The sequence below is a fragment of the Hyperoodon ampullatus genome (assembly GCF_949752795.1).
Source record: "Hyperoodon ampullatus genome assembly, chromosome: 3".
In the NCBI taxonomy this organism is placed as follows: domain Eukaryota; kingdom Metazoa; phylum Chordata; class Mammalia; order Artiodactyla; family Ziphiidae; genus Hyperoodon; species Hyperoodon ampullatus.
In genome coordinates, this window is record NC_136916.1 from 23,725,113 (window position 1) to 23,747,394 (window position 22,282).

At 41.6% G+C, this 22,282-nt stretch overlaps 1 protein-coding gene across 1 annotated transcript in view; it reads right to left on the minus strand.

The window, feature by feature from the left end:
• TAF3 (TATA-box binding protein associated factor 3) overlaps window positions 1–22,282 on the minus strand; it is a 146,623-nt gene that overhangs the window by 30,864 nt on the left and 93,477 nt on the right. The window contains exon 2 of the mRNA XM_079701278.1: window positions 5,563–7,373. Coding sequence (XP_079557404.1) covers window positions 5,563–7,373 — 1,811 coding nt within the window. The remainder of the gene's footprint in view (window positions 1–5,562; window positions 7,374–22,282) is intronic.

Here is a 22,282-nt window from a genome sequence, read left to right on the forward strand (position 1 = left end):
TCTAACACTGATAGACTGTTTAAAATATTCAACAGACAGAAGATCTACGGCTGTGGTGAAGTATAACAAGTGGGATCCCGCGAGGACAATGAAACAGGACTCGGGCTTTCAGTAAGTGTTCAGTTCATTCCTCTGAAGCCTTGGGGATGGACTTCAGGAAACTTCGATAAATTCAAACATACTCACTTAAACATTAAGTTACTGGCTTCCCCTTGGAACAAATAGTTATAAGAAACAGCAGGGAATATTTCCCCCTTCTTACTGGGGTTGTTTTATTTACTGAAAACCCTTCATTTCACTAGTTAATCATGAAAGCTGATGAGAAAAGGCTGGAAACGAGTCAACAGTACTTTACATAGAAAGGAAAGACGATGGAGACCTTCTGTCAAAGGCACAAACCAGGAAGACCACTTCTCATTCTCTAAAAAACAAACTGTTTAAGTTCAATAAAAGATTATTTCAGGGCAGATGCTAAGGGATTTGGGGATAGACTGGAGAAACATGAGACATTTTAATTGTTCTGATGACTGAAATCATTCAAGCTTTGAGGACCGCCACTGCCTGTCCTTAAAAATATGGCAGCTGAATGGGAGCTCACTATGGGCTGATCAGGGACTAAAGTTTTCTAAAAATCACGATGGCCCTTTACTCTAGATTGTGAGCCATTCTCATCCCCCTCACCAGCTTCCATCGTGGGCCTGAGAAGCCCACGGGCTTTAACCAGACAGGCCTGGGTCATGTCACAGCTTGTCTGCAAGTTACCCTACCTCCCTGTGCAGTTTTCTCAACTGAGGAACAGAAGCAACGGTCTCACCCCCTCAGAGCTGTCGGCCAGGCCTGACAAGGACCAAGCGGACTCACTCATTAAAGACCAAGTGTGTGCTGACGTCATTTACCATCTGGGTTAGTTCACTTAATTGGCAATGTTAGCTCAAATAAAACAATTGATCAGCCAACAGGAGAAAAACGGGGGTGGGGGCGTGGGGCACTCCATTACAGAAGTATGAGCTTTCCATTATAAACAGATCCCAATTATCTCTGGGTTGATTATCAGCATTATTGGTTATTGTACAGAAACTGGACTGTCAGAGTCCATGTAGCTTAAATGACACACTGAGTCTTCACTCAGTGTTTACTATGAGAAGGCAGAAGAGAAAGCCTTTTAAGCCAAAATATTCTTAGAGCACATATAAAAACTATTGTTTTTAAACAGAGGGAAAGCATACTTTATAATGATGCGGTCTCTTCCCGGTGTCGAATGGGAGGAGGGAGAGAGGGAAGGAAGCAGAGGGTCAGAGGTTAGGAGAGGCTGGTGAGCAACTAAGAAGTGGCAGAGCTGAGACCAAAAACCAGGTCAGTCTGACTGCCAAAGCCCAGGCTCTTCAAGGCCCAGTATTGGGCCTTTTTATCTACAGTCTGTGACGTCATCGTTTTGGGGTGAAACTCTACCAGGTCTTCTCAGATCATACTCCAATAAGAGCATAAAGACATATTTCCAAGTTCGACAGATGGATTTTGGCTTGTCTTCTATACAAGGTTATATGAACCTTCAATTCCACTAACATAAACGAGACATTTTCTTATTTATTTTTTTACTGAAAATACCACAAGTAAAAAGAGCCATGGTTTGAAATAAAGTAATGTAATACATACACTGACACAAACACAAACACAAAATTATAATAAAAATTTAAACTGCTCTGAAATTTTCTATTAGGTTTATCACAGCTAAAGCTATTATGGTCAAGTTTGTGACCGTTTAACACGTTGCTCTTAGTATGTTTTCCCTAAAAAGTTACTTTGGTTCTACTTGAAACAGATGAAAGACCACATTCCTAACCCTGATTGATGCATATTACTGCCCATAAAGGGGAATTAGAAGACTGTGCATAAATAGCCATACTCTGGATTATTACCACTACTAGAAAAATGATTTTTCCTTCTGAGGGTGCATCACTGAACTAGGTGCCATAAATTATTTCACTTAATCCATTTTTAATTTAAATGTAGGAAAGGAGAGTGGTTAAGAACATTAGTTATAGCAGCTGGTGATGGCCTGGGTTGAAATTGTGGTTCCTGTTCAACCACTTATTGGGTGTGTGATCCTGGGCAAATGTATTCATCTCTCTAAGCCTCAGATTCTTATCTTAAAGTGACAGTAATTACAGTATCTACCTGATAGAGTTGTGATAAGGAACTAAACTTATATATGGTGTTTAGCATACAGTAAATACTCAATAAATGTTAACTATTACTGTCTGCAGTTTTTTAAAAAGTGTTATTATCATATCCCACTTTAAAGACGAAATGCCGGGAAATTCCTTGGTGGTCCAGTGGTTAAGACTCCATGCTTCCTCTGCAGGGGGTGCAGGTTCGATCCCTGGTCGGGGCACATCCCGCATGCCGCACGGTGCGGCCAAAAAGATAAAATAAAAAAAATGAAAAATAAAGATGAAATGCCTACGGATTAAAGAACTAAAACACCTGCCTCAGATCTGCCTGATTCCAAAGCCCGAGGCTCCTTCTAACTACCATGCAGATTCCCGTTTAATTAATGGGATCTTTATTGGTTCTTGTATTGATAAAAGTGGATATGACTGGTAAAAACTTTATAGGTAGGTAAAGTAAATATGGGGAGGTTTTTCTTTTAATTAAAAAAACAATGCCCTTGCTTGCTGATCCAGGTCCGTGTCCAGGACAGTTGCTTCTGTGAGCTGGTGAGGAGGAGCTGGAGGAAGGAAACCACGGCCCTCGGCCTTCTGACTGCAGACATTTTCTTGGGGCAGCTTATATACACCTTATTTTGATTTACTCTTGTTGTCTTCTGTGCGTATGTAAGAAAATTCTTAGATCATGTGCAACCCAATTTCAGGTCTATTTTCATTTACTCATATGGCTTGATACTCAGGGGGATTAAGTGGGGTTGAAAAAAGAGAAGTCCTAATGTTTAAGTTAATATCTCAATTTCTACTCCTTGTCAGTGGCATCCCACAGGTTACAATAGATTTACCCTTTCCTAGCTGCGCAAAGGGCTAAAATTTAAAAGAATGCCCAGGAAGCAGACATAATTTTTCAACACTGGAACCACAGCTGACTCACCCTGCCACACACAGGTCAGTCGCCAGGGTCCAATGAAGCAGCCGCCTCTATTCAGGTTTCTATGTTTTAGGGGTTGATTCAAAATGGAATAATAACACTCGCCATCACCATCACCGCCTTCTCCACTTATTCAGCATTTACTTATGTGCCAGAAATGGTATAAGCAGGTCTCAGATGTTATCTCATTTAATCCTCACCTAAGCCACTTGCCCAAGTTCACAGGGCTGAAAAGGTCAGGATGGGAACTCAGGTTTAACTCCAGAGACAATAACGTTTATTATTTTTAAAGCCCTGATGGCTGACTTTTGTAAGTTTTTATCTTTAAAAACTGATCCATAACCATCAAAACTGATACAAGGACTTGTATTCCTCTGTTAGGTGAAGTCTGTGTGACTCATAACTGACCCTTTGCTTCTAGCCAAGATGGTCTGAGAGACATGTCCTTGCCAAAGTCAGGTAGGTGCTGAGGAAAAGCATGGGCCACTGTTACCAGCTAACCTGATGGGCTTTACTGAAGTTCACAGTGGCCTCTGAAACACCTCTACTGACTTTCCAGAGGTGAGATGGTGATGAAAGCAACAGTACTCTGATGTGCTGAGGGCTCATTTGCCAAGTTACTAGGTACCCGATGGGTAAGCGGCTAATCGCTGCCGGGGAGGATCACCAGCCGTAAACATTTCAAAATGGGAAGTAAGTCTGTGTGTAAATGACCCAGCTCTTGCTGGTTGTATGACCTTGATCCTGGACAAGTCACTCAGGCTGTTTCTCATCCATAATGATTGATAATAATACCTGCTGGACCTGTGTCACGGGTGTGTCGGGGGAGACACTAAGGTACGTGGAAGTGTTTTAAAATCTTCCGGGTACCATGGAAAAATAACACAATGATAAAGTGATTTCAAAAATGGAAAAAAGAGTTGGATTTCTGTATCTTGCTAACTTGCTGATGTTCAGTTATTAATATCAGAATTTCCATTCTGCCTTTTTTTTTTTTAGAATAATAGCCAAGGGGGACAGAGAAAGAAAAAAGTTAGGCAGAAAAATGTGAGAGGTTAGCTAGCTCGTCAGCTAAACTAATCTTCCCAGTTAAGTCTGAAATGGAAAACACTGCAAAAGTATGGATAATGGAGCTGCTGTAGGTCAAATACAGCATATTTTATCATGTGGAAAAAATTCCTAGGTATGATTTTGTAGCCACCCTCAAAGAGGAATGCTCCCAGAGGACAGGGAAAGGCTACCTGAGGATCTGTACGTATGGCACCAGACACTTAGACACTTTTTAAGAAAGTTTAAAAGAAATTTCTCCATCAACAAGTCAACCACTATAACCCAAAGAACTGTGGACAGAGAGCAAAGCTATAAAAGCAGAGGTCGCATCTTGTGCCCAAAGGATCGAGGTCCTGGTTGCTACAAAGTGCATGATGAACATCAGTTTCTTTGGCTATATTCTACGGAAGCCTGATTTACTTACATGGGAAAATACTTAGAATTAGTTTCTACCCACCAACCAGGCTGCCAGATGAGCTAGATACTCAGAGACATGTCCTAATCTTATTAAAGCAGAAAAGAGGGACTTCCCTGGTGGTGTAGTGGTTAAGAATCCACCTGCCAGTGTAGGGGACACAGGTTCGATCCCTGGTCCAGGAAGATCCCGCATACCGCGGAGCAACTAAGCCTGTGTGCCACAACTACTGAGCCTGCGCTCTAGAGCCTGCGAACCACAACTCCTGAGCCTGCGTGCCACAACTACTGAAGCCCGCATGCCTAGAGCCCGTGCTCTGCAACAAGAGAAGCCACTGCAATGAGAAGCCTGCGCACCGCAATGAAGAGTAGCCCCCGCTCGCCGCAACTAGAGAAAGCCCGCATGCAGCCACAAATAAGATAAATAAATAAATTTTTTAAAATCCTGTTTAAAAAAAAAAGCAGAAAGTAGAAGAATAAGAGATGCCACAGAAAGTAGAAGACAGGCATAACCTTAAATACTTGCAAAAATGGCTCACCAAACAAAACGGAATCAGTGAGCAAGGACTCCATGGGCCTTGCTGTCCTCTTAGGACAGTGCCATGGTTTTACCTGCTCTTAGAAAACTGGGTGCTGCCTTTTCTGGGTATCTAATATTTGGGTACAAATTAGTATGCTGCAGACCTGATAATTACAAAAATATTATTCACTGTTGAAGATTACAGATCTTTTCAAACTGCCAGAGATTAGTGTGGTTAACAGAGAGTTGATGGTCTGTGATTAGGTTGCTCTTAGGCTATGAATTTTTAACGTTTTCCAGTGTATCGGGGGGTTGATGACAAGCTTATGGGTTTGAGAATTAAAATTAAATTTTGTAAACACATTACAGACGTGTTTCCAGTTAAGCTCTGGGTGATTTACATCCGAAAAAGACAGACACTTGCTGACTTTGTTTTCAACAGAACTTGGATCAGACAGGGCCCCCAAGGATAAAGTGCTTACTTTTTCATGCTTGTGTCTCTCCTTCTCTTTCTCCCTCTTCTCTCTCTCTCGCTTCTCCTTCTCCCTCTCCTTCTCCTTCTTCTCCTTCTCCTTCTCTCTCTCTTTCTTTTTCTTCTTCTCCTTTTTGTCCTTTTTCCTTTCTTTCTCCTTGGGCTTCTCTTTCTCTTCGAACAGCTTCTCGGGAAGCATGGGTGTCAAGGAGGGCAGCATGGCCGGGATCCTCACGGCCGCCGCGGGGCTGAACAGGGGCAGTGCCACGTCCTTGGGGGGCAGGACCAGGGGGGCTGGGGCAGCCTTCAGCTTCTCTTCTCGGCCTTTCTCTTTCGCTTTCTCTTTGTCCCGCTTCTCTTTATCCTTTTTGCCTTTTTCTCTCTCTTTCTTCTTGTCTTTGTGCTTCTCCTTTTCCCTTCTCACCATTCCATCTTTCAATCTTGCTTTTGGATCCACATCTTCAAACTCTTTTATCTTAAACTTGTAGGGATCTCCCTCTTCGTCTTTGAGAAAGTCCTTCCAGGGATACTTGGCTTCCTTGCTGGTCTCCTTCCCTTTCTCCTTCTCTTTGCTTCTCTCCTTGCTTTTGTCCCTGTCCCTCTCCTTATCTCTCTGCTTCTCTTTCTTCTTCATCTTCACCTTCACTTCCTTTTTCAGCTTCTTTTTGACGTCTGTGGAGGCCGGAGCTTTGGGTTTCTCCTCGTATACCTTGTGCAGCGGCTCAGGGGTGGGAGGAGAGACTGAAGGGGAGGAGATGTAAGGGAAGCTGGGGGGCACGCTGGGAGGGGTCCCCATCTTGGCTTTCCGGACCACCTCGTCAATGGATGCGTCCATCGTCCAGGAATTGTCAGAACTTGAAGTTCCGCCTGAAAGAGGGAGAGGGGTGGACCCAGACTTGGGGAAGTTGCTGGAGGAAGTGGAAGCTTTTGGGGTAGCACATTCTGAACCTGAAATCCTCTTAGGGCTGGTAAAAATGTCTCCTTCTGACTCGGATCCAGAAGAAAACTCGAAAGGGTCTGGCTCCCGTTCAGCACAAGCCCGTGCAATCACAGCATCAATAGAGTCGTCAATGGTCTTATCAGTCACGACGGCCTTTTTCGGCTGATTCTCATGGTTCAGTTTCCCAGCATCGGGGGCTGTTTGTATTTGTTTCACCTGAATAGTCTCTTTACTAATTTTTTCACTTATTGTAGCTGAAGGAGTCCTGTTAGGGGTGTCGGGTCTGATGGGTACTTGGGGAATGTGAGTGATGACCTTGGGACTCTTGGGGCTTTTGGGGCTCTTCGAACGTCCAGGAGACTTCTTTTCTTTGGATATCGTTTTTGGAGACCGAATAGGACTTCCGACCATTGCTGGTGACGGAGTTGTCTTGGGTGATTTAGTCTTCTGCCCTGGAGAACTGGTTTTAGTCTTTGTTTTAGGTGTAAACGACCTCGCTTCCAACGGTTTTGCGGTTGGCAGCTGTGATTTTGCCACTGGAGCTAACATTGGCGGCTCTGGTGACGGAGGAGCTAGGTCCGTGCTGTCCTGGACGTGGACGGGGGACAGCATTGGTGGGATCTTCTGGGGGTTTATTGAGCTGAGTGGCTCTCGAGCCTCCAGTAACACCACGTCCAGGGCGTCCCCTTTAGTGCTTAGCAGGCGTGGCCGCTTCATCGTGGGCATTTCTTCAGCTTCCGGACTGTCCAGCGGTCTCTTACCCAAGAAGTTCTCATCATTGATAATTTCCTCCTCTTCCAGTTCATCATCTTCTTCCAAGGGAACCTGCATGGCTTCTGCTGATGTGCCCCCATCGGTGGGCACCTGCTCTTCTTCTTCTTCTGGTGAAAGAAGAAAAATGGAAGTGTTATTATAATATACATATATATAAAACCTAAGAAATAAAAACAATGCTTCAAACATGATTTCTAAGAAAGAAAGGAAATTATTGACAGTTGTTGGAGAGTACAGTTGTAAGTTTTCTAGAACCTTCCAAACTTGCAAGCTGTCGTGCTTTGAAGAGCGGCAACCAGTGACAGGAGATATACAAACCGTTTTCCTTTCTAGTGGTGTGGCTCTAAATGCAGGACCTGGAGTTTGCTAAGGATTTCCTGTTTGCCCTCTGCTTCCTTAATTAATTATTTTCCTAACTCGACTAAATACTGCCTTTCTGTTTTCCGCCTCCTCTTACGTACACGTGTACACACACACACACACACCTACCTCTAAAAACCAAGAGATGGGGGACTTCCCCGGTGGTCTAATGGTATAGAATCCACCTTCCAATGCAGGAGATGCGGGTTCGATCCCTGGTCAGGGAACTAAGATCCCACACGTCGCACAGCAACTAAGCCCACGCGCCACTATTACTGAGCTCGTGCGTCTAAATGAGAGAGCCCGTGTGCTGCACACTACAGAGCCCATGCGTGCTGGAGCCCACACGCCTCAACTAGAGAGAGAAAACCCTCACGCCACAACCAGAGAGATGCCTGGGTGCTGCAACAAAGAGACCACACACCATAATGAAAGATCCTGCATGCCTCAACGAAGATCCTGTGTGCTGCAAGACCTGACACAGCCAAAAAAATAAGGAAAATAAATAAATAAATAAAATATTTTAAAAAAATCAAGAGATGGGTTATTATATGACTACTTTCCTCAGAAATGACAGACAAGAATACTTTTTAAAAGAACCTTCATAACATATTTTAATTCTTGGAGTTTGAAAAATGTAAATCTCCAACCTGGACACAATTCATACTCTATTTATGTCTTCTGTTCCGCTGGCTTGAGGACAGCCACTTTGAGAAGCAGTGTGGTGACATGAAGGACACATCGGCTGGCATTAGAAAGATGGTGTTTCAGCAGGCGTTCAGGCATCACAAAGCAACAGGCCTAAGGCAATCTCTTAACCTCCTTGAGGTTGTCTTCTGACCTCTCAAAAGGGGCTAACGTTACTTGCCCTGCCCACTTGACTGAGTTGCTGTGGGGTCAGATTATTTCTCTCCACACATATTAACTAAGCATCTACCATGCGTAATGCATGATGGTAAAGGCTGAAAGAGCTACAGAATAAGTCAGAAATAAACCACGACCTGAAAGAGCTTACAGTTCAGCAGGAGTCGCCGTGTAGGTGTCTAGCACATATAAAGTGATTAGTACCATAAGAGAGATAAAGTGCCACAGCAGTTCAAAGGAGAAACAGAATACCTCAATGTCAAAGATCTGGACACACCTGACTACTCAGGTAGCATTTTGGATATTTGGAGATTGATAATGGTGAAGTACAGGATGTAGGAACAGGTGACACAGAGATGGAGGGGTGCACATAGGAAGTTGTATAAGAACCAGGGAATAATTTGTCTGGAAGGTAGGGTGCAAGATGGGAAATAGGAGGCAGTAAGTTTAGCAAGCTTATATCCAGATCCTAGAAGTTTTGAATTCCAGAAAAACAAACATGATTTTTATTCTAGTGGTAGTTTAGACCTTGTAAAGATTTTCAGACAAGGGAGCAAAGTGACTGGAGTGTATGTTAGCAAAATTACTCTGGCAGGAACATATATGATGGATGGGAGGTAATGGATCCTAATGAAGAGGTGACAGGTTAGGGGTTATGAAATGATGTAGGGAAGTGACAAGAAGGGTCTGGACTAGAAGAGCGGTAATGAGTAAGAGGTAGATGATATTCTGAAGACAGAATGAACAGAATCTGATAGGTGATTAGGTATAAGAGTGGAGGAAGGATTCAAACACAGGTTTAAGGCTTTGAGCCCTGGTGAGTGAGAAATGCAGTCATTCATGCAAACAGGAAGTAAAGAAATAGAGAAGGAAGATGATTATGAATTAGCTCAATCCTTGAGCTACACTAAAGTTCAGAAAACAGGACAGGGTGTTAGAGAAATCTTTGCTGCGCTCAATGAAATCACAATAATGGATAATGTCAGCAAGGGAGCAGTCAGGGTAGTCAGGTTTAGATATTCTAAGGATAAAGAGAAGCGGAGGCACTAGAGAAATCAGGAGATGTCAAAGAGATCAAGGGGGTAACGGTTTTCAAGGGGAGGACGCAGGAACAAAGTCAAACGCTTACGAGGGCAGCGAGAACAAAGGCTCACAGCGGAAGTCCCTCCAACAGGAACACTAAGTGGGGAAGACGTAATGTTCGTGAAAGCGCTTTGTAAACTACAGAGAACAAGACAAACTGGAGACACAATGATTGCTACCATTACTCGAGAATAATACTGTCGTCCATCCAGTCACCCAAGTGAGAAACATCACTCCATGCTGCTAGTGTACTTCCCCCTCTTTCTCCAGATCAGAATTGTGACCTGTTTTTCTATTCTGTTTCCTTTCATGTGTTTTCCCCATCGCTACTGTGAGCTCAACTCAGCACTGGGTTTCTACACATCGCGTTTAAGACTGTACTACTTGGCCAGTGTGTAATTCTATCAAATTGGAACTGGCAGGATGACGACCACATAGGCATTTGAACTGCAGGATGTGTGTCATACTGGGCTATGGAAAACTGGACTGTTTTCCAGCAAATACTTTAGAAAACAGACTGGTTCATTTAGAATTTGGAGCTCAAGTAACTCAGAAAAATATTTTAAAAATTAATGGTTGTTGCTTACATTTAAGTGAGAAAAATTTAACATAAAGCTTAATTCAAAGTGGTCTCCACAAGCTAGGAGGGATTACTCCATTTCTGTTATTTTATTTTTATGGTTTCTTTCTTTTGTTTGTTTATTTCAAGTCCCTGCTGTTAACTTGTATGCCTCTAGAAGCTTTATGTGGTTTAGAGGAATATAAGTGAATTATAAAAATAAACTGTTACAAGAGCTGATTTTAGGAATACTTAAATATACAAATGTTTACTTTTAATTTACAATTTTTTTACGCTTAAAGATTTTATAAGAAAGCTTCAATTGCAGCATCAAAATTAATCAAAATGAAAAGGGAATTTTGCTGGAAGAGAAAGCCTTAAGCTTTAATAAGAACAGGTGTGAAATGTTTAAAGTGTGAAAATATTTAAAACAATTTTCTGAATTAGAAATTATCTGGTAATTGCAGAGTGTGTAAGTGATGTGCATGTAAGGCATAAAGCATAATAGTGAATGGATACCTGTAAAACAATTGTCGACTTCAGGAAGACAGCATTGGCATCATCATCACCACAACTCCCCTTGGCTCCTTTCTGATTCATCCTCTCCTCTCTTCACTCCCACCCCCATCCCCAGGTAACTACTCGTCTTTTTTTATCTTTCCTTTCTTTGTTTCCTGTATGGTTTTACCACATTTGTATGTAGTGACTTGTTTTTGAACTTCAGATACGTGGTGTCACACTATAATGTTCTTCAGCTTTTTTGCCCCTAACATTATGTTTCTGAGCATCACCTATGTCCCTTCAGGTAGCTGTAGTGCATTCATTTTCACTGTTGTAAAAATGTACCACGCTTATTAATCCATTCTCCACGGTATTAAAGTTTTCCACTTGAGTGAATATATTTTATTTTTAAAATATTACAAAATGCAAACAAATGAATATAACTGATCTAGCTTATGCTTGCTCAAACACAGACTTAATTGGTGATTTTGCATAACGAGTGTCTGGCTTTCTATTACATGAGTTATTTTAATTCTGTGTTCTAAGAGTTTGGAGTAAGATAAATATGTGATGGCTACTGAATGGTTTATTCTTTACCATCACCCAAACCCCCACCTGAAGGTTAATCTCAGTTTGATTACAGGTGAACAGCAATGAAGTATTCCTTGTGTGTATGTGTATAATGAGCATGATTCAACAAAAATCTGTAAAAATCCTAAAAGTGGTTTTTAGCATTTTCCTATACTTATCCATGAAAACAGTTTTACTATAAAATAGCATATAATTTGGTTAATAGAAGTTTAATATTACAAGATACTTGATCTTTTGACATGTCATTATATAAAGGTGTAAAAAATAGTATAAAATTTTTTTTGAGTCACAAGCTCTTTCTAATTTAACACAAATATAGACACAAGAATAAAAGCTGTGCTCGAAAGTCAAAAGAGTGATGTTACGATATGAGGAGTATTTTAAAGATTTTTTTATTTCCAGAGAACTAAGAACTTATTTTCTACTGTTTAAATATGTTTATTTTTTTAAAGATTTTTTTTTGATGTGTACCAATTTTAAAGTTTTTATTGAATTTGTTACAATATTGCTTCTGGTTTATGTTTTGGTTTTTTGGCCACGAGGCATGTGGGATCTCAGCTCCCTGACCAGGGATTGAACCTGCACCCCCTGCACTGGAAGGCGAAGTCTTAACCACTGGACCGCCAGGGAAGTCCCATGTCCATCTTTTTTTAAAACTTCACAAATATTGAGAGGAGTGGGGGGAGACAATACAAACCCCATTCCAATTTTCCTTCATTAATGACACAAATAAGTAATCCACACTCCCTACATTTCCCGGAGGAGTAATGAGCAAAACGCACTTCTTTACCAAACTTATCGAAGAAAACCGAAACAAGGCAATATGGTCTGAACACACCAAAAGGATTTTTAGGGGTTAGTTCTAAGCTACTATAAATATTGACTTAGAATAAAATATCTTTAAAAAAATCTTTTTAACTAGAATGATAAATGCCTTTAAAGAAACACTATAATCTAAAAAGCTCATGGACATCAGGAAAAAAGGAAATTGCAAAGGCATGAAAGCTTTTTATCTCATTAACTACACAGATTCATGATCTTAAGCAGAAAATATACTTGCGCTACTGAACTCTGTAGGGACAATAAAATGCTATCTGCATATATTTCACCAAAAATTAAATGTATTTAAAACTAGATTTCCTGTAATTTTTTGGAAATACACATACAGAAATTAATTTCTAGCAACGATGACATGAACTTTCCTACTGTCTTTTTAGTTTATGCACACTGATGTTTTTATAACAGATATGAAAGGATTCATTTAAAATGCACATTTTTCAAAAAACATCTTTCTATACTATGTATGTTTATTACAACCAGTTACTTTAAGTGACTCCATACTACTTACATTCATTCATTCACTCCTTACTCATCATTCAATCATTCGTTCACCTACCGAGTGCCTTGTGAACACCGGTGCAGGTAGCACTGTGTTAGATCCTAGGAACATACAGTCAAATAAGACATGACTTCCTATCCTGAAGAATCAACTACATTTTGTGGCCATCAGTTCAAGTGCTGTGGCAAGGATCGGTACAAGGTACGTACGTAGCCACATCCAGGTATACGAGGACAGAAATCCCAAGGTCAACTAGAGAGGAAGTGGATGGAAACTATATCTGGGGTCTGTTACCAGAGCCACAGTTCGACCTAGCACAGCCCATTTACTCTCTCAGACCTGAGTTTTCCCATCTGCAAAATAGAAGTACTGGGGGGTGTGGGGGTGGGAAGGGATAAACTGGGAGATTGGGACTGACATATACACACTGCTATATAGAAAATAAATAACTAATAAGAACCTGCTGTATAGCTCAAGGAACTCTACTCAATACTCTGTAATGGTCTATATGGGAAAATAATCTAAAAGAAAAATGAGTAGATATATGTATATGTATAACTGAATCACTTTGCTGTACACCTGAAACTAACACAACACTGTAAATCAACTATACTCCAATAAAAAATTTAAAAAATAAAAGTAAAAAAATACACACACACACACACACACACACACACAAGTACTGACATCTGACTTCTGCTCTGAAGAACTGAAGGTCTCTAATATCAGGGCCATCTCCACATGCAGGGGGATGATCTAAAGGGCAGGACAGAGTTCTTTCTGCCCCTAAATATCTCACTGACCACATGCTACAGTGCTTGGCATTCCGACCACCTGATTTATGTCTTGGATAAGGGCAGTATCTTTAAGATGTTGCTGCCAAAATATTTTTAAGACTGTAAAGCTGACACGTGAATGATTCTATCCTACTTTTTGAGGTAAGGAGACTCTGAGTAAATGATACTTCAGTGAAGTAATTTGACGGAATGCTGAGGATGGAGAGGGTCTGGAACCCAGGGTGCTGCCAAGAGGGGGAGGCTCTGGTGGGCTGCTGCTGTTGGGGGGCATGTCTAGGGCAGGTGGAGGATGACAGGCAGACACTGGATGCCTGGGAAATGCAGGAAGAGCAGCAATATTAAAAAACCCATTCCAACATTTTATCTCTTAGTTCCAAATGAAGCCAAAAATTTTTTTCGAATCCCATCTACATGCCCTCATAAAATATTTTAAAAATTGTCCTGTCTATAATGGGACTGAAATTAGACCCTTGAAACACAGCTCAACATGTATAAGTGTGTAGGTATTTTCTAAACAAACTTATTTACTTAAAAAAATGAAATGACTAGCAAAGACAAGACAATTAGGCAATGACAATTCATACAGTACAACCAATCAATAACACAATAAATTGATAGCAGAGTGAAGCTGATGTGTTATAAATACCTATATATACACTGACCTGCAGAAAAGCACTATTTCACTAACATTCTGCACAATAAAAAACTAAAATGCTATATAAGCAAGCCAACCTGAAATGACACCTAGTATTATAAATGGCCTAATCTATATGTTAATACTGTTGTATCACATAACTGCAGCAAGGCTAAGATAACAGTATGACTTTGGGGTTTCTATGGCTACATCCTGGGCTGGCGTGCCTGAAAGGGCTGGCTGCTGACACTACATGAGCATTCTGAGTGCTTCTTTTTGGTTATTTACGATATGATTTATGATAACAACAACATCTCCCATTTTCTCTCCTCCTCAGATACAATAAATTGCTATCGTTAATCACCCTTCTTAGTTCAACTATGATTACAATAGCATAATAGGGTCTGGCTATGGTAATATTGTGGATTTTTTTAAAGAAATAAATACAAGGAGATCTCTTCAGACAATGTCAGTATCTCTAATATTTTAATCATCTTCCTTTAAGTCTTTCAGAATAAATTCTATTACAACTAAGATTCCATATCCAGGATGTAAGCCCTTTGTGCAAATCAAATTCATGATCGAGCCCTACACATTCACAAATCACTACTACCATGATGTCCTTAAACTCACCACAGCAGTAAGACTGCACATAGGATACGGTTTCTTTTCCAAGACAGACAATGATAGTTGTTTCTCTCTTGTATTGATGAGACTAATCTTACTGCTGTTTTTTCCTCCCAGAACTAGACAAACTAGGCAAATTAGCCATTCGTCTATCAGAAGGCAAAAAAAACAGTAGAGAAAGAATAAAAACTTTGCCATCATGCAGACATGTGTGACCTGCCTTTGCCAATTACTGGCTGTGTGGTTGCTTAATCTTTCTGAACTTTACTTTCCTTTTATGCCCATTCGGATTAACAGCTAGTACTACCTCTCTCGCAGTAACAGTAAGAGGAATCCTTTTCCTCTCTGCATCGATGCCCTTTCCACCAGACCTCGGCAAGAGGTGGAGCCTACTTGATTTGGGTGGCCAGGTAACTTGCTTTGGCTGATGGGTCAGAGTTGGCAAATGCAACACAAGCACAGGATGGAAAACCACGTGCAGACTGGGGCTTGCCCTCCTGCTGCTCATGGGAGACTTGCAACCACCCCAGGGCCCGGGTTAGCCTCCTGGGTGATGAAACCTGCGTGGCTCAGAGCCCCAGCCAAACCGTCAGACATATGAGTGACGCCATCGATTACTAGCTGATGGCAAATGTCCAACCGAGTCCAGCCAGACCCAGCAAAAGGACTGCACTGCTGAGCCAACCCCAAATGCCAACTCCCAGGATTATGAGCCAGTAAACAGTTGCTGTTTTAAGCTACTAATCTTTGGGGTGGCTTGCTACGCAGCAACATGTTAACCACGTGTTCACAAGTACATGTACAGTGGATTCATGTTATTGGGGGTGATTATGTTCTATAAAGGGGTTGCAAACACTCCGTCAGTGAAAACCGCTGCTCCCAAAGGAAATACAAGGTTAGGTTCCTATGAGGCTTTGGTCACAACATTTTCATCAGCAGATCAATACAGAATCTTGTTTTATGTGTGTTTCTGTTTAAAGACATCTCATTTAATATATACTGTTGATTCATTCACAGTGAACTCACAGCCAACAGTACTGCATGGAGCTGCTCTATTCTTTCCATTAAGGCACATCAAGCCCTCTCGCACCTGGGAACACCAGCCAGCGTCACGCTTGGGGGGCACTTTAGATAGCAGAATCACCAAAAAAAAGCAAAAACTGCAAAAAGCATGGCAACAAATAGACTGAAAATACACCTGTCGACAGTCTGAGCTGAAATAAGAAGGCAGAGTGTCCCTCTGTTTAGACTCAGCTAGAAATGTGCACAACTCAAACTTCCTGCCCCCCTGCGCCTGTCCGTGAGTGACTGTGGAAGCACTGTGTGCACTGATCTGGGGGCTACAAGTACATTCTAGCCAGCAGGCGAAATCACAAATACAGAATCAGCACATAATGAGGGTCAGCTACATATAATTAAATGGACACAAACCCATCAACATCGAATACTTTTATGAACGACTGATTTAAAAGAAAAGATTTTACTTGAAAAGTAATTCCAGTCCTCAGAAGGTATTTAATAAGAAGATGAAAAGTGTCTTATGAACTATAACATTGTGATTATACCTGGCAAGGCATTTTCCCAAATCCAAACTGGGACGTATTTTAGTTGAAATTCAAAGAAGCAGCTATGTGCAGAGCATTCTGCTCAAGCCACATGATCATTCTCTGACTTTCTGGAACATACCCAGTTCCTTCCCGCCTCAGGGTCTTTACACCCACAGATTCCACTCCTCTCCACTGGCAACACTCTTCCCTTTGTTACTTCCGTGCTTGTCTCTCACCCTTTAAGTCTTATGCTTAAGCACTTCTCAAAGAAGTATCCCCTGGTCATGCCTTATCTCCAAAATGAGTTACAATTTGTAACTGCTTGATCGTTAGTGCATTTTTAAAATCTATTTCCCCAACTAAGCTTCACTGACCATGTTTTCCCTTGGCTGCAAAACAATCATCCATGGCTGATAATCAATATTTCCTTCAGCAGCATTACTATTAGAAAAGTAAGAAAAACTATTTTACCATATTTTTTCTGATTCTAAGTTGTCAAAATATGAAGAAGTGTATATCTCGGAATTGCTATTTTTAGAATAAACAGTAGCATCTTCTTGTCTCTATTGGATGAGGGACAGTAGGGATGGAGCAGTCACTGCCTGCCCATGGGTGAACCTGACCGTCATTCCTGGTAGCATGAATGGACACCAGTGTTTCAGTCAACAAACAATTAAAAAATCTGAAGAAGAAATATTCTTCTTCAGTTCTATGCAGTTAAAAAGAAACATTTGTATGATAAGACTAATTGGCAGCATATTTTTTTCCCCTAGTGGTACATAAAAGAATGGTGCTTTTTATGACTGATGGTGTCTTAAGATCAGTGAAATATGACAGCCGTTCCAAATTATTATTAAATGTTTACTATGCTCCTTACTATATAATACAGAGAAATTGTTTTAGTTATTAAAGTAACATTAAACTGGACACACCTGAAATCCAATGGTCCTCGAAGACCCACAAGAACTTGCAAACTGCAACTCAGAGGGAATGGCTCAGGTAAGTGGTAGCTTGGCTGTCGCCCAGGGCTCTCCATTTTCCTCCCCCCCTTTTTTTTTTTTTTGCGGTACGCAGGCCTCTCACTGTTGTGGCCTCTCCCGCTGCAGAGCACAGGCTCTGGACACACAGGCTCAGCGGCCATGGCTCACGGGCCCAGCCGCTCCGCGGCATGTGGGATCTTCCCGGACCGGGGCACGAACCCATGTCCCCGGCATCGACAGGCGGACTCTCAACCACTGCGCCACCAGGGAAGCCCTTCCTCCCCTTCTTGTGCCCACTTACATAAGAACTCCCACCCATCAACTAGGAGACTAACTTGGCCCGTGACCTCTGCGCTGGGGACAGTGTTTAGGAGCAGGCTCTATTCCAAGCCCCACGTTATTCTGAAGGCAGCGTTTCATCACAGTGTGAACAGCAATGGACTGGAAGATGACCCTGGTTCCACGTTCCTCTGTGACGATGAGCACAAGATTCTTTCCCCACACACACACAAAATAATGCCAGCCCTACCTACTTTCCAGGGTTATCGTGCGCAGTCAGCACGAGCTCAATGTGAAATCATTTTGAAAACTGTTCAGACAGAAGTTGGTGTCAGAGGCGGCGGCAGCAGCCGAGACCCTCCACTGCCACTGTCCTCCACCCAACCAGCAGCCCCGCCCACCCCGGCTGCCGAGCCAGTCCCCCAGAGGAGCTGCTCCAGCAGTGAGCTTCCCCCAACTACGCATGTGTAATCCTAGAGATCTTAGCAAAATCATTTCAAACGAAAGCTTGGTATAACTACACAATGGCTGTTATCAAAGCAAGATTAGAAAGAAGACTAAATTTCGGATGACTCTAGTTTGAAATGGTAAGAGAAACATTAGTTCAGTACCAAATGGTAAATTTAATAGGGGGAAAGAAATTCAGTATTTAAGCTTCAAATTTTTATGTGTCTATCCTTGCCTCACTCTGTTAACTCCAAAGATCCTCGTATTTACAAGATAGCCTGTAAAATCTGCTGCTGGCCTCTCAAACTTTGGTGACTCAAAATAAACAAAAAAACACCCTAAGAATCCATCCTCATACAAGCCACAAAACAAGCAATTCACAACAGCATAAAAATGACTAGAAAATGCTATGAAATTACAATCAACTCTTTCCTGGCGTGGACAGGGAGTGGGGCAGGGGCACAGAGGTCAACCAGTCTGTGAGTAACAGAAAGTTACCACACACGTGAGATACGGATTAAAAAATTCTTAAAAATCAAAAGCAAAACGTACTGATTTTTAACACTGAAATGACTTGGAACGTCATTTAAATTTTCTATGGTAAAAGGCGTGTCAGGAAGTCCCAACGCCTCAGGGATGAATGTCATTACAATATTGCACTTGTGTGAGGCCTATGGGTTTAAGAAAGGCCGATGGGGAAACACACAGAGTGAGAAGAGCAGAGAACTGACATTTTGAGACACAGCAAAATGTAAAGTACTGGCAGAAGGAGAATGGGATGGAATTAGCCAATAAGTCGGAAGAGGAGAATGTATAAGCAAGTATAAGAATTTTTAACAAGTAGGGAGTATTCAATTGTGCCAAAGATCAGAAAAGTATCAAATAAGCCAAAAGAAAAGTATTATTATGATCCATGATAAGAGCTATGAAATAATTAAATAGGATAAAGTAACAGAAAATAACAACCAGGGAGGTAGTGTAAGGTACAATGCTGCCTCCTTAGACGGAGTGGAGAAGCTATCTAAACACTGATTAATTAAACAGAGATGTGAATAATTAGAACAGCTAGTCGGAAGCAGGCCAGGGGGCAAGCAATCTGGGCGCAGGGAACAGCACGGGGAGCAGCCGTGTTTTTGTGCTGGGGTCTCTGCAGGAAGCCTGTGTGCAACAGTGAGTCAGGGAGGGGAAGACGGAATGGGATGAGCTGGAGAGGCAGACAGGGCTTTACTGAAAGGTTGATGGGACGTCAGTAATAGTTTTAAAATAGTTTGATCTGTCTTGAAAAAGATTACTCCAGCAGCTGTGTAAAGAATACTAGTCAGGTTATTGGTGAGCTGAGTAAACAGCTTTAGTAGTGGTGGAGGCAAAAGCTGGAGGGGGGTAGGGTAAGGAAAGTATCACGAAGTAAAGACCGCCTCATTCATTCATCCATCCATCCATCCATCCATCCATCCATCCATCCATTCACCCACCAAATATTTATTACGATCTATATACAACAGGCCATACAGATTAAGTAAACAAAAAACAAGGTTTCCCTTCTCATGGACTTTACACGCTGGTAGGGCAGACAGGCAACAGATATTTACAAAAGATAATTAGTAGTGATTAAGTGCTAGGAAGATAATAAAACAAGATCGCCTGTCTGGGGAGGGAAAGGGCTATTAATTTAGATAGAATGTTCACTGAGGAAGTGATGTTTCAGCTGAGACCAGGTTCGTGAGAAAGCTAGAGGCATGGGGTGATCTTCTGAACAAGAATCTCAGGGAAGAGAGGGCAAGGGCGAGGCCATGCCATGGGAACAGGAGGAAAGGCAGGCTGGCTGGAGGCGAGCGCGTGGAGGTGTCTGAGCTCAACGGGAAGCGTGATCAGAAGAGTGAAAAGACGGAGGAAGGTAGGAAAAATTGCTACAGAGAGGTCTCAAAATGCTCACTGTGCAGATGGATGAACAAGACCAGCTATTAGGTAAGGCGAACAAAAGAACCAGAAAATAACAGTTCTTTAGTCTACTCATGGGGAAAGAAATTAAAGGACTGGCTGCACTTAACACAACCACACCAATAGGAAATCAATTATTATATGAAATTACACACATATAAAAAGTCACTGAGCATGCATATCGGCACTGCTCTCCCACTTTTACACAGTGAAGCAGACACGTGCCAGAGGGCAACGCACTTAAAGTGGATCAAGATAGGACATTTGTCTTTGGGATAGTACTTTATTCTATTTTGCGCAGTTTGCTACCATAAAAATAAAGTAAAAAACTACATTTAAGTTGATTGATTTTTACATTGCACAGACTTCTAGGTACAAAGTATACATACTTTTAACCAAACCTTTATTCTAATGTAGGATTGTCCCCATGCTCAAAATGACCTTGACAAAATTCTGGAAAAACTATCTCAAGACCTGGGGCTCTAAAGCTCTTTTAGAATTAGCTCTGAATAATTGTCCCACAATATGAGTTTCTTGATTAATTGCTTAAGATAAGGTCTCCTTTTCGTTGCTGGCCTCCAGTGGCTCCACTAGTTCCCACAATCACTTTTGTCTCATTCTTCTAAACCTTGGAAGTCTAACAGAAAAATCAGAGATACACCAATTCCATTACTTGAGGATTAGCTAAGAGATAACCCTTTGTATTCCATTACTGACCATTATTTGAGTAATTATTCAATAACTACCGTACATTTGAAAGATGCACTAATTGTTTTCTGAGGCTCACTCCTGCTTTGCACCCGACAAGTTGTGAATGTCATGTTCTTTAACACTGTAAATCTACATTTGGGTCACATGAGAAAAATGGCCAGTAACTTTCACTGCATTTCATTTTTCTTGGATTTCTTTTCCTACCTGAAAAGTAAAAGCTGAAACAAGAAGAATTAGTCAGTTGAAGGTCTTACTGACTAACTAGAAAATTAGGACTCTATTTTTGACCAGACTTACGTCTTGCAACAGTCAGATTTCTGCATAATTTAGACAGAAAATTGGCATGGGATTCCTGCCAATTTCAGCAAAATTAGTATTCAGCCACCTGAATTTTTGGCAGTATTCCAGTATGTTTATCCAAAGCAATAAGTAGACAGAAAATAAAAGAAAATTAACAATCATGCCTAAATAAGTTAGTTTCTCTCTTTACCTCTCTGTCTTTTCTCTCTCTCTCTCTCTCTCACACACACACACACACCAACATTAAAAAAAAAGGAATGAATAATTTTAAAAGCACATTTCATAAATGGATTCATAGTTTTACGTTCTCCCCTTAATATTAGTTGCAGACAAAACAAGAAAACCCATCCCATTTTCAAAGTACAAAGAAACCTAGGACAGTCAGCTGCTCAAACACAGTCTACAAAGGGTGAATGTGTTTTCTTTTTTAATTGCTTATCCTCCAAATAAGGCAAACCAGTTACCTCAATTCTTGACTTCCCTTGCTAATAAATGGAAATGACAGGGACAGTGATTCCAAATTCACTAGAAATTGCTTTAGAATGCATCCTAAAGAAAGCTGAAAACCCACAGAGCTAATTTTTGCTTACCTTTAGCTCCTTCTAGAACTCTAGCTGGCACCAGAAAAAGAAAAAAAACAAGAGGCACAAATTGTGCATTTAATATTTACTGAGCACCTACCATCTGCAAGCTTTGACCTCAGAGAAAACTGGGAAGTATTTAATCTTCGTGGCCATATTAAGCTTGAGTCTGGCAGTGTCCGACTTTGGTAGCTTTCAGACACCCCCAGCAGCTAGCAGGGTGTTGGCAGGGACACTGAAGATTAGAGTAAGGTTTGGAAGCTACGCGGAGAAGGTCGACAAAAGGGGGGCTTCTATTCAACAGTGTTTGTTGTGCACCTACTATGTGCTGGGCACCAGGAGCTAAGGACTCAAAATAAGTAAAAGACCCTCAAAATGCTCACCTATGGGAGAGTTACAAATTGAGAAACACATGTATCACTTAAAATGAGGTAGTTTGGGGCTTCCCTGGTGGCACAGTGGTTAAGAATCCACCTGCCAATGCAGGGGACACGGGTTCGAGCCGTGGTCCAGGAAGATCCCACATGCTGTGGAGCAACTAGGCCCATGCGCCATACTACTGAGCCTGTGCTCTAGAGCCCACGAGCCACAACTACTGAGCCCACGTGCCACAACTACTGAGCCCACGTGCCACAACTACTGAAGCCCATGCGCCTAGAGCCCGTGCTCCACAACAAGAGAAGCCACTGCAGTGAGAAGCCTGCACACCGCAATGAGGAGTAGTCCCTGTTTGCCACAACTGGAGAACGCCCGTGCACAGCAATGAAGACCCAACGCAGCTAAAAATAAACAAAATAAATAAATTTATTTTAAAAAATGAGGTAGTTTGCAATAATAAAAAATAAGCAGATGGAATTCCCTGGCGGTCCAGTGGTTAA